At 41.2% G+C, this 13,967-nt stretch overlaps 1 protein-coding gene across 1 annotated transcript in view; it reads left to right on the forward strand.

Moving 5' to 3' along the window:
* Positions 1–13,967, forward strand: part of LOC149441979 (serpin B11-like) — a 45,751-nt gene that overhangs the window by 21,860 nt on the left and 9,924 nt on the right. Inside the window, exons 5-7 of the mRNA XM_089656676.1 lie at positions 3,794–3,905; positions 7,427–7,569; positions 10,483–10,638. Coding sequence (XP_089512802.1) covers positions 3,794–3,905; positions 7,427–7,569; positions 10,483–10,638 — 411 coding nt within the window. The remainder of the gene's footprint in view (positions 1–3,793; positions 3,906–7,426; positions 7,570–10,482; positions 10,639–13,967) is intronic.

The raw sequence follows: 13,967 nt of genomic DNA on the forward strand, positions 1-13,967 counted from the left end.
GCTGGAGAGTCCAAAATCAGACTCCCTTCTGCATAGAAACCAATCAGCTTCTAACCTCAGCTTGTTCAATGAAGCTTTGGCAATGAAACCTGGAAGCTGATTGGTTTCTATGCAGAAGGGAGTCTGATTTTGGACTCTCCAGCTTTAGTAAATAAACCCCCAAGAGTCTATGTTCAATTACAAAATAATCCATTCTTGAATACATCCTGTGTGCCACAGAGAAGAAGGTATAGTCTCTTTCCTTTGGGTGTTTGATCCTCCAAACATACATCAATTGACATTGATGTAACTTTTTTTAATATTCTTTAATCTCCTATCTTCTTCTCCCCGGGCGCACGATGAGGCCTCCATCTCTGGATCCATGCAAAAATTTGAATCTCCTGACACAATCACACCTCCCCTTTTGAAGTCCATTAATTTTGTTAATATTCCATCCAAATATATATTTTTATTAGGACGATAAGTATTTGCTAATGTACATTCTCTTTCCTTCAGTTTTCCCCCTAAAAATAGATATTGGCCTTCTGGATCTACCAGCTTTTCATCTAAAGTAAAATTTATATGTTTTACAAATCCTATTGCCACACCCTTTGCTCGTCTAATTGGGGAATCTGCATAATACCAGGTTGGAAAGTACCTAGAGTATAACTTAATGTTTGAATCCTGGGATGTGTATGTGTCTCTTGTAGAAACACCACTTCAATAAATTGTTAATGTATTTCCTTTAGCACCTTTCTTCTATATATTCTTTGTAGGGGTAAAGGTATACTCATTTTCAGAACAAGAAGATCTCCCCCTTTCCTCTTCCTTCCCTTAGCTGATTTCTGTCTGATACTTCGAAAGTCATTCTCCTCTGAACTTCAATATGATTTTACTCTCCTTGTCTTGCCCTGTAGGGCAAGTATTTTTTTTATTGTACTTATATTTAAGTTCGATTGGGGGGTTTTTCGCTCCCCCTCCCTTGACGGATCTACTCTTCATTATTCTCTGAGTGAACAGGGCTTCAGTACTGGATACAGGTCCTCCTTTCACTTTCAGTTCTGAGTGTATTGTCCCCTCTGCTTCTTCTGGGATTCCCCTGAGTACTAATACAACATCCCCAGACTCCTCTAAAACATATAGGTAATCAGATAGTCAATATTTGGGATTTACTGTCTCACTCGGTCGCTTACCTGTTCCTGTATGTTATTCACGCTGTCTGTTCGTTGGTGGCTGGGTCTTCCTTGTATAGGGGGTTCCCAGGGCTGACAATCTCCTCCTCTGTTCTCCTCCTCGTGTCCTATGACTGGCTATGTAGATACTCTCCCCGTGTCACTTTCTGCTGCCATCACCAGTCCTGGTCCCAGCTCCATTTCTTGGCAGGGGACCCGCTACAATATACTGGAGCTACATTGATGGCTCATTTAGGGATAAAACAGGGAGGTGTTCATATTGTGTCTTCCGGCGTTTGGCTCCCAGGTCTGTCACCTGACCAGTCACCTGACCTCCCCCACCTCTTCCACCGGGTCTCACCTCCGCCAGTGCCCTGCTCCGCTCCCGTTCTAGTCTCTGCACTGAGCTCTCCCACACCGGAGCCACCCGACAGCCACTCAGGTAGGCAAGGGGGGGATCAGATGTACGCCATTGTTCAGCGAATGTTTCAGCTCCTAGACCAGTGGTTCTCAACCTTCCTAATGCCGCGACCCTTTAATACAGTTCCTCATGTTGTGGTGACCCCCAACCATAAAATTATTTTCGTTGCTACTTCATAACTGTAATTTTGCAGTGAGAGGAGTAGTGCCACATCACTGATGTCAGTGGGAGGAATAGGGTCCCATTGTTGGTATCAGTGGGAGGAATAGTGTCCCATCACTGGTATCAGTGGGAGGAATAGTGTCCCATCGTTGGTATCAGTGGGAGGAATAGTGTCCCATCACTGGTATCAGTGGGAGGAATAGTGCCACATTGTTGGTGTCAGTGGGAGGAATAGTGCCCCATCATTGGTGTCAGTGTGGGAGGAATACTGCCACATTATTGGTGTCAGTGGGGGGGGGAATAGTGCCCCATCATTGATACTAGTGTGGGGGGGGAATTGTGCCCCATCATTGGTGTCAGTGGGGAGGAATAGTGCCCCATCGATGGTGTCAGTGGGGGGCGGAATAGTGCCCCATCGTTGGTGTCAGTGGGGGGAGGAATAGTTCCCCATCGTTGGTGTCAGTGGGGGGGGGGAGGAAATAGTGCCCCATCATTGGTGTCAGTGGGAGGAATAGTGCCCCATCATTGATATTAGTGACACCAATGATGGGGCACTATTCCTCCCACTGACACCAATGATACTTACCTTGCTGACTCCTGCTCCAGCCTGGGCTCACTCCCTCCCTCTCCCATCTACAGCCAGCATACCTGGCTGCAGCAGCACCATCTGCACGCTACAGACACTTACCTGTCAGCTGTCTTCCTTCTCCGGCCGCTCCCTCGCTCGATCTTCTTTGATCTTCGCGCTGCTGCTCCGCTCCACCTCTCCAAGCCCCACCCCCTCACCGGTGATTGGCCGCCTGTGTGCCTCTCCTGAGCTACAGTTCCGGCAGCCAATCACTGGCGAGGAGGCGGAGCTCTTGAGTGATCCCGGGGTTGTGGCCAGATGACAGGGGCGGCATGTCATCCCACGCACACATCGCGGTCCAGGGAAATGTGGACGTATCTGCATGTGGGCGGACCCGCCTGGAGAGTGATAGAGGAGCGGTGTCTCGGTTCCTAAGACCATCGGAAATATGTGTTTTCCGATGGTCTTAAGAGACCCCTGTGAAATGGTTGTTCGACCCCCAAAGGGGTCGCGACCCACAGGGTGAGAACCGCTGTCCTAGACCATGCCACCATGCTCACACCCCTCCCTCCTGCTTCAGTCTGTCTTATCAGGAGATAAGAGGTGGTCCCTTGAAAAAGGGGAGGAATAGAGAAGAAAGGATATAAACAACCTTTTTACACAATGCAGAGGATTAACCCCTTAGGTTCCACAGTGAGTATAACAAGCATGCTTTACTGCATATACAGACTGATTTTACTGTTGTGGGTTTAGTAACACTTTAAGGCTTAGCAAGTTTGGTAATGTCTAAACTGACTCAAGTAAGTAGATGCCAGATAGAACTGCACTGAAATTTACAGCTTCAAACTGTTTCAGGAGGACAGGCTAAGCCAATGTTAATGAATATAGCAAAGGCTCTGCTGGGGTCATTCCCTGTTCCTGAGAAGAGTCACTGTTTTGTGGAGTGCTGCCAAACTGGAGCCAATGTGCGCAGTGACAATTTAATTGACCATTAGAAAACACAAATCTAGCATTCCATGTGTACTTGTGTTTGAAAAAGACCCGTTTAATTTAATGGTTAACCTTTATCAGCCTGCTATCAAAATAATTTTCACTTATTGTTTTAATACTTTGGAATATCTAACCTGCTTCAAAATATAGGAATTTTATAAGAGGTATTTGTGAATGTTGCTAGCCTTTTAATGTGGAACAGTGCCTTAAAGATTTTGTGTCCATTTATTTGTGTTAGGTCTAGTAAGGCTGGCCATACATTATACAATTTTGTGGTACATTTTTCCTTTAGATTTGCAAAAACCATTTAATATGAGTTCAAACACTTTTAATTTGTATGCAATCAGACAAGCCCGGGCACTACATAGTTGAAAGTAAATCTAAAGGAAATTTAATAAGAAAATTGTATACTCTATGGCCAGCTTAAGAGTAATGGTATGTTTTTTAGATTTACATCTGAGAAAGATGCAATTTTTAATTTGTTCATCCTTTTCTATTAAGGGTTATCTGGAATCTGCTCAGGCACTCTATGAGGCAAAACTAAAGCCTGTTGATTTTGAGAAAGACAAAACAAGAGAAGACATAAACACATGGGTTGAAACCAAAACAAATGGTATGTGATAGCACTTTTAATATTGGTGGACCATGATCAGCTGATTCATCCCCTTGCTTCTTTCATTTTTAATGAGATCTCCCTTCCATAATTCCTGGCCACATGTTTTGTGTGTTCTTGTTTACCTTTGTGTGTGTAGCACTACTCCCTTAGGAGTGGCTAGAGATTTGGGTCCCCTTATAGTCTTGCACAGCCAGGCAACATGCATCTTCCACAGACTTGCATTCCAGAGACAGTAAACAGTCCTTGAACTTTTTTTTTGGGGGGGGGGATTTTATTAGGGGATATTGAACTTTGATGGGGTTGAGGGATACATGGGATGTCCAAGGAACTGTAAACTAAGGACAACCTCTTAGCAACTATGTACATGACCATAGAAGGGTTTTCTCTTCTGGGAGAGCTCTCCAGCCTCACCTGCCATACCACCCCAGATAATTCTCTTCTTGTCCAGCAATCTGGAGAAATCCTTGAGCAAGGGGATCCAGTGGCTGCTACTATAAAGGTGAACAGTCCTGGGTATAGAGAGAGTCAGGTTTCCCACCCTAATGCTCCTTTCCCCTTAACTGGACCAGGGGGTGTAGGATTACTCACTCAGTCCTCTTCCTGTGAGCTGGTGGGTTGGTAGCTGCTTTCAGGCCTTCTGCTGGGCTGGCCCCTTCCCTGCTCCACAGGTGGTCATTGAGGTATGAATGATCCTCCTTTCAAACTTCCTGTAGGTAGGCCCTTTCTTACTGGGCCCCATCCCAGGCTCCTACAGCTCTTCCTCTCACTCCATCTTCCACCTGAACTCTCCTACTACTGAGCGGGCTCCACAATGCTTAAAGGCTGTCCCAACCCCATGCCAAGCCTCCTGCTGGGGGATTGGTCTGGATCCCTTGAGCAAACAGTTCAGCCACCCCTCTCCCCTGCCCACTGAGCTCTAGAGACATCTCCAAGTCTCTAAATCAGGGAGAGGTACCAGAGAGAGCTGATCTGCAGAGCCTCTCAGCCCTGACCCCAATTTTACCCCTTCTAGCTTCACCCAGGCTTCTACTCAACTTAACATTAAAAAAAAATAAATAATCAAACTACCTCCCCCTAGCTACCTAGGCGGGTGTTACATGTGTTTAATCTATTCCTGTTTTATTCTCTATAATAGAAAATAAATCATAAACACATGGAATGGGAAACCTTATATTCGCTGTATCAGGTATATAGAACCTGAAACCTAAAATGTATTCAAAAACAAAAATATAAAGTAGAACTATAGGCAAAACTTTTTTTTTTTTTTAATTTTAGATAGAGTAAGGAAAGGCTTTAACCCCTATCAGTTTATTTTTTACCATTGGAGAGATTTAACTTCACTTCCTGTACCATAGCCAAAAGAGGATGAGAGAGATAATACTCACACATTCACCCTCCCGAGGCACTTTTCTCCTCTCCACCCTGCCCTCCCCCACAGCACTGATATGGGGCTTTTTATTTGTATACTTAGTTTTTTCTGCAATTTTAATAGAATAGTTATTTGTGAGCCACCAGGAGTTAACTTACTCTATTATTAGTGTTAATTGTGTGCTTAAGTGAATATTTATTAAATATTGGATCGCCAGGCACTAATAACACCCTCTCTAGTGAAAATCCACATCCCCCAGAGGAAGCTAGGAGTCCCTGTAGCGTAACGCGTAGGGGAGGGGCGGTGACGTTATCACGCATCCACAGAGGAAGGGCGAGTATATTTACTGCAAGCAAACACATCAGCCAGGCTGTCTGAAGCACGATCTTGATACATTGTATGCAAAGCGTTATTTACATTTACACAATGTGAGTGGGAGATCAAAGAGCAATAAATCACTTATATCCCGGATAAGACACTATGTTTCTTTTCCCTTCTCTGCATGTTCCGTATATGGAGCAATAAACAAAGCAGCCAGTGAAGAAAGCACAATTGAGAAAGCTGAGCTGAGGAGAGAGGAGAGGAGACAAGGGAGAGGTTCAAGCTGCCAACACAGACTTATCACATTAACTAAATTGAATAACAACACCATCTCAAATTTAAAGAAAATAATTGACATTCCCTTTTCTTTTTTTTTTTTTTTTTTTTTAAATGTTTTATTAATTTTTTATTATTTTATTCACATAGAATTGACATTCCAATTTTTCATTAATTTTTTATTAATATTTGTTATAATCACATATAATTTTTTAATTCATATTTATAAATTAATTTATGTTAATTGTATATTTAAGCACCATAGAAGTAAGTAATGATTGGATTATAGGTGGTATATTAAGAAATTCACACAACCAAAAAAGGTTAATCACAAAAGGTTGATAATATTGGAGCGCGGTACAGTATAAGAATTCTTAGTTTTTTCTGGCTTCAAAGGTTCTGCCCATCCCCCAACTTTTGGAATTCTTCTAGACGAGTGACACAGTGCCTCCTTGGATGCATGACATGCAGTCCCATTCAGTAAGGAGGTGGCAGGCCTAGCGGCACCTGCAGTCGGAAGGATCAGCAGCTGTCACAGACAACATGGCAGTGCCGAACTCCTGCTGCAGAGAGCATCCCGGCGTCTCAATGCTGGATCTGCTGGCTAAATGAATATGTTTACTGTGCAGAAAAGCATGGGAAAAACATTGGGGAAATGGAGAGGCTGATGTTACTCTTTAAGGGAATTCCTTGGAGACCACCATTTCACCAGAACTAGTGTCCCCATTGGAAAATTTACCCTTTATTACTTTTCTGGGGACAACCCAAAATTTGGGGATTTCTTAACTTTCACTTTCAATGATAATGGTAAGCAGGACAAATAAAGAGAGTGAATTTCCATAACGGGGGACACAGACAGCGATAAAAGCTAATAGGTGTTCTCAACCATCTCCACTCTGTTCAAAACTATATAAAAAAGTTATACTTTAATATATTGCAGCTTACCAGACCAGAGTGACTGCATTAAATGTATTGTTTCCAGGCATTTTTGCTTTATGCATACCTGGTAATACTGTAAATAAAGCACTTCTTGTCCTAGGATGACAATGCTTTATAGTTCTATTTTGTTGCAGTTGTCCTGATACAGAAGAAACCAGAAATTACTAAAAAAAAACCCTGCCCCCCTCTTTTTCTCCATAATATAAAGGGGAATAGTTCTGTTGTCCTCAGAAATTGCTAAAAACAATGTATTCATAAGAGGGCAGGACATTATCAGTTCACAAGATTTTAGGAAGGGTCAACAAGTATTTTTTGCACTTAGATATACCAAAACACTTTCTATGGTAGAGTTAACACACCAAAAGGGAGCAAACAATATATTTGTTTTTCACAGTTTACATACAGTTTAAGTACAGATATGTAACCAACACAGTCTCTCAGAAACATACTGGCAGGTCACAGGTGACTCCTAAGCCTAGTATCTAGAAAAACTGCAATACCAATTGTGGTGGAGTACTCTTTGCTTTACAAACATTGTATGCACTTCAATTTTGTTTCATGTTTGCTCTATTTATTATATTTGTCCACTAAATGTATTTATTTATTTTTAAAGGTAAAATAAAGAATTTGTTTGCCCCGAATTCACTGGATAAGAATACTTCCCTGATACTGGTGAATGCCATTTATTTCAAAGGAAAATGGATGGAAACGTTTAAAAAGGAAAACACAAAAAATGCTCCGTTCCATGTAAAAGAGGTAAATGAACATATATAATGAATTTAAATATAAATCTTCTACACTGGAACATACATTTTTTCGTACAGTATATAGTACCTAGATACCTTTAAATGTATGTCCACTAAAACATCAGTCCAGTGGAGCCGAGTGGGAGAGACCCTCTCTGGAGTGGAATTTACTAATACCCAAATGAGCAGTGGCCCCTAGGGGTCGAAGTAAGGAGGTGAGGAGGCACTCTAGCCATTTGAGGATAGATACACTAGAGTGTCACCTGAGCACACATCAAAAGTGGAGTGGAGAAGTGAAGCACATTTTGCACATTACATATTGTTTGCACGTATTGGCTTGCACTTATTGTGGACTTCATTGTATATATATTTACATTTTTTATTTTTGAGCACTGGTCACTTTGTGTGATATTTTGGAGTGACACATCACTATTGGTCTGGCTAGCTGGGAGGTTGGCGTATCAGATCATTTATGAGCACTTGTACAAAATCACAAGTGTGGCATTATTACACTTTATCACTGTACATATATGAATTGATTATTTATCCATTAGGATATATTTAAAATTTTTTGTACTTTATGCTTTCTTGCACTCGTATATATTGCAATTTATATTATATTTGCATTTCTGACACAGAGTCTATAGGGTTGCACATTTTACTTTAGTACATACTTATCACCATCGTTTTTTGTGATTGCACTCAATTTTGATTATAAGCATAACGCTTCACCAATATTGATTTATGTTTTTTCTGTGGTATAGGAAAGAGGTGATAGCAGCTGGCACTTGTCTTTTCATACTTAAGTTTGGATTTGTGGAGCACAGGGGGATTATTCACTTATTTGTGCCACACCTTGCTCTCACACAATGAGTTGACTGGTGCCAAAATTTGCTTCAGGTTGGTCTGCAGGGAGAGGTGGAGCAGAGTGCAGATCACTCGTTCTTCTGCTCTCTCAGGCTGTAGCGGTTTAATCCTTCCGTGGCCATGATCTGGTTTGCTTCAGGCAGCAGCTTACACAGTAAATGACACAGAGTGCTCTGGTGGAGGTGCTGGAATGCCATTTTGGCACATTCTGTCAGGAAAAAAAAGCCTGGATTTTCACTAAATAGGATTGTATGGATGTATAGTTTAGTGATGAGTCTAACAGTTCACTCAAATCTCATTTGCATACAATCTGGCCATCTTTAGCAGATGTTCTCTGCAGATTGCCTTTTTGCACAATCAAAGGAGCTGATTCATTTAAAGGGGTTTATTGGATCCCTTACCAGCTCAATTCCATCAAGCATTGTACAATGGTCTTGCTGCCCACACTCCTTCCTGGAACATGATCTCAGTGATTAAAATAAACAAGCCAATAGACAAATGCTTTAATAAAAAAGTGCAGCGCTAAAATAAAAAACAGAAAATACATAAGAGTACATAAAAAATAAATTAAAACAAATATATGTAATATATATATTAATAGTCCCAGTAGAGATGACATAAAGTGAGGAATGCACACTAACCAGATGTGCACATATAATGTGCAGTGCAGATATCCTACAGCTCAGCAAATGGTCATCAGGGTGGCAAAGATAGGCAGATTCACTCGGACAGAAAGGATCCACGGATGGCACACAGATGAACAAAAAAGTTCCCCTTGAGGGCAGAACCAGGCACTCCTCCACTTGGCAGAGTGGGCCGTGGTGTCTAGAAAAAGAGATGCTCCCCGCAAGGGGTCAAGACAAAAAAGTGCCCATAGTGATGTATTGTTTGGTAAACAGCATTTATTGAAAACAAATGACAGTAGCAAGGGATGCATCCGATACAAAATTGCAGTGTGCAAAAGGACTAACCGTCCTAAAAGATGTAGTGGCCGCCGGAGCTCCACGATGCTCCGACGGCGTGACGTCACGGCGTACGTAGGCTCCTCCTTACGCGTTACGTGCCAAGCACATCCTCAGAGAAAGAACCAAAAAATAGTTTTTGGTTCTTTCTCTGAGGATGTGCTTGACACGTAACGCGGAAGGAGGAGCCTACGTACGCCGTGACGTCATGCCGTTGGAGCATCGGCCACTACATCTTTTAGGATGGTTAGTCCTTTTGCACACTGCAATTTTGTATCGGATGCATCCCCTTGCTACTGTCATTTGTTTTCAATAAATGCTGTTTACCAAACAATACATCACTATGGGCACTTTTTTGTCTTGACCCCTTGCGGGGAGCATCTCTTTTTCTAGACACCACGGCCCGCTCTGCCCAGTGGAGGAGTCTTGCCCTTTGGTGGAGTTGTGCCTGGTTCTGTCCTCAAGGGGAACTTTTTTGTTCATCTGTGTGCCATCCGTGGATCCTTTCTGTCCGAGTGAATCTGCCTATCTTTGCCACCCTGATGACCATTTGCTGAGCTGTAGGATATCCGCACTGCTGCACATTATATGTGCACATCTGGTTAGTGTGCATTTCTCACTTTATGTCATCTCTACTGGGACTATTAATATATATATATACATATATTTGTTTTAATTTATTTTTTATGTACTCTTATGTATTTTCTGTTTTTATTTTAGCGCTGCACTTTTTTATTAATGTTCTTGTGAGGATTGTTATTGGTTATCCTGTGTGCCTAGCTGCTTTATTTGAAAAGCGCTCACTTATTCCATTTTATTTGCAATAGACAAATGCTATTCACATGCCTGTTTTTGGTTACCCCAAATGTTATAGTTTTGTTCCCTTTATAAATGAACTTCCTCCCTCTATACTATATATTTATTTTATTCTAAATAGGATGCACAACTTACATAAGAATGTAAACTATTGTTTTTAGTTATTGGTTCTTACAATGCTCTATAATACATTTTATGCAATAGTGAAATAACTCGCAATACATAGACAAAGCCTGTCTAAAAATATTTTATTTACAATTATTTATATTCCTTCTTAGGATGTAAAAATAACAGTGCCAATGATGAGACAAACTCAAAGATTTAATCATGGAATTGTAGAAGAATTGGATGCTCAGTTTATTGAACTGCCATATGAAAATAATGATTTCAGCATGTTCATATTTTTACCTAATAACATTTTTGGTCTACAAAAGGTGAGATTATAGTTTATTTAATAAGTATTACTTAATAGTGTTTATGTTTATTAATCATATTTAGAGGTCTGTTTATTAAAAATTCACTGTGGGCATGACTCTGGCATTTGTACAGCCATCACAAAAAAATGTCTAATAGGTTTATTTCCTATAATTGTCAGCTCAAACTATTGGCCATAGTTGTGCCATTTTTTGGATTGAGGTATTTCAGGAAAAAACTGAAAATTTAAATGCTTACCATAATTTTCCTTTCCTGATGGGCTCCACGGCAGCACAGCTAGGTGAGAACCAAGATGTTGCACGTTTACTGGTGTGTTTGTGGTCGTTGTCTTGTTGGAACACCCATTTCAAGGGCATTTCCTCTTCAGCATAAGGCAGCATGACCTCTTCAAGTATTCTGATGTATTCAAACTGATCCATGATCCCTGGTATGCAATAAATAGGCCCAACACAGTAGTATGAGAAACATCCCCATATCATGATGCTTGCGCAACCATGCTTCACTGTCTTCACAGTGTATTGTGGCTTGAATTCAGTGTTTGGGGGTCATCTGACAAACTGTCTCCGGCCACTAGACCCAAAAAAGAACAATCTTACTTTCATCAGTCCACAAAATGTTGCGCCATTTCTCTTTAGGCCAGTCATTGTGCTCTTTGGCAAATTGTAACCTCTTCAGCACGTCTTTTTTTCAACAGTGGGACTTTGCGGGGGCTTCTTGCAGATAGCTTGGCTTCACATAGGCGTCTTCTAATTGTAACAGTACTCACAGGTAACTTTAGACCTTCTTTGATCTTCCTGGAGCTGATTGTTGGCTGAGTCCTGGCCATTTTGGCTATTCTTCTATCCATTCGAATGGTAGTTTTTCGCTTTCTTCCACGTCTTTCAGGTTTTGGTTGCCATTTTAAAGCATTTGCGATCATTTTAGCTGAGCAGCCTATCATTTTCTGCTCTCCAATCAACTTTTTAATCAAGGTACGCTGTTCTTCTGAACAATGTCTGGAACGACCCATTTTCCTCAGAATTTCAGAGAGAAATGCACTGTAACCAGCATGTACAACATTTGCTGCCTTCCTTCTTTCCTTAAATAAGGGCAATAATCGCCACCTGTTTTTCAAAGAATGAATGACCTCACTAATAGAACTCCACACTGCTATTATTTTGAACATGCCCCTTTCAATTAGTGATTCAATTACACAGAATCAGCAGCATGCATGTGATGACTGTTGGGTCTGTTGGATTTCTATTACTCTACTACACCTGCTAGTAAATTATTTGCCATGTAGAAATATCATTTCTACCAAAAACAGTGATTGATCAGGTTAGTGGTGTCTGACTGCTATTATTTTGAACACAACTGTACATTCATACACACATATTCATATACTGTACATACATAAAAACCTAATAGTTTGCAGACTTCCCTACTTATTGAGTATAGATATGGCAGCACACATACAATATTTCAAAATACACACACATACAAAAAGTTAAATTTCTAAATATATAATGGGATTACAACTTCCCTTCCAGTCTTCCTTCAAATATTATAAGATTCTATTTCAAACTATTTTTTTAGCCTTTTCCTGCAAGTTTTCACAAGTATCTCATTTTATTTTCATACACTTCTGAAAAATATAATTCCTTTTCTTGAGTTTCTAGCTGGATTTTGGAGTCTCTGGCATGTTGACTATTTAGTTAAAGTACACAATGTTCTTCAACCTTTGGATAATGGCCATCTGTGTATGCAGCATTTATGGAATAGAATTACAAACATATTCTACTGTATTTGGATTGTTGTTTCTTTTTATTGCTCAAAACAATGGAAGACCAGTTGTACTATAGAAATTGTCTATCATGGGTTTACAGTACTTTGAAGGGGACTTTCCCATTGTCCATGTTCTGAGAAATGTCCTTGTTTCCCTGAATTCTGTACACTATCTCAGTTGGGAAAGAGATTGCCGCTTGCGTGAACTGAGACCTGAAAGTGACCCTGGATTTTAGGGGCGTATTCAGTTTAAAACAACCATGATTTCAGCTGGAGAAAATATTGAAATATAGTTCTTTTCATAGAAATTCTGACAGAGATGTGAAACTTGGAGGCAACCGTAGGTACAAATCTCAGCATCGGTCTCAAAAACGCTTTATCTGGATAGAAAGAGAGGAAGGGTTCTTTAAACCCTAAAGCTACTAAGCAAGCTCTGATACCCTTCTAGCTGATGTTATTTCCACAAGAAAAGTTGCTTTTAAAGAGAGATGCCATAGAGAGACAGAATGACTGGAGGTGTCTGATGAAAGAATGTCCAAAACTCAAGTCCCACTTTGGAAATATCAGAGACCTGGGTGGTCTTAGGCAGATAGCTTCTTTGCAGAACTGAACCACTAAATTATCTAAGGATACCAGTAAAAGCAAAGATGGCTGACATGTGCGCTTTCAATGTAATCACAAAAAGGCCCAACTCCAATCCCACCTGGAGGAATTCCAGTATGTGGCAGGCTCTTGGAGAGTCTGGAGAAAAGTCATACTTACTTGCAAACTCCATAAACGTGTTCCATATCCTGCTATAGGTGCTGTTGTTGCTGTCTTTTCTGACTTTCATCAGAGTATCCGTAACCCTCGCTGAGCATCCTAGCTTGATTAGCCTTCACTTTTCAAGACCCAGGCCAACAGGTTGAGTCTCTCAGGAGCTGGGTGACAAATTAGCCCCTGCATTAGAAGATCCAGCTCACTGGTAAAGGGTGTGGTTCTCTGATGCTCAATGAGAGAAGCAGCGGATACCGGGTCTCTTGGGTCAATCGGCACTACCGCCAGAATGGACACCCTCTGCTGACGCACTCTGTGTAGAAAGTTGAGGATCATCAGAATCGTAGGGAAGGTGTATGCTGTCCTGAAGTTTCATTCTGCTGTCAATGCATCCACCCCCATAGTTTGTGGGTGACTGTACTTGGCAAAAAATCATGGTATTTTCTGGAGAGGCAAACAGGTCCACCTCCGGGAGAAAGGCCCATGCCACTAAGCTCTGAAAGACTTGTGGCAACAGAACCCACTCTTTGTTGTCCAGGTTCATTCTGGACAGGTAGTCTGCCTGAATATTCAAATGACCAGGCACATATACTGTTGTTAGCAGCTGTAAGTTGGATTGAGTCTTTTCCATAATTGGGGTAACCTCTCTCAGGAGAGAAACACTGCAGATGCCTCCCTGCATGTGGATGTAGGCCACTGCTGTTGTATTGTCCAGTTTCATAAGAACAGGTGCTCCCTGAATCAGACTTCTAAAAGCTAGGAGAGCCTGGAAGGCTGTCCTCAATTCCAGAATGTTGGAAACTAGATT

Source organism: Staurois parvus, unplaced genomic scaffold (assembly GCF_062004578.1).
Source record: "Staurois parvus isolate SC_StPar_1 unplaced genomic scaffold, SC_StPar_1.0 ptg000928l, whole genome shotgun sequence".
In the NCBI taxonomy this organism is placed as follows: domain Eukaryota; kingdom Metazoa; phylum Chordata; class Amphibia; order Anura; family Ranidae; genus Staurois; species Staurois parvus.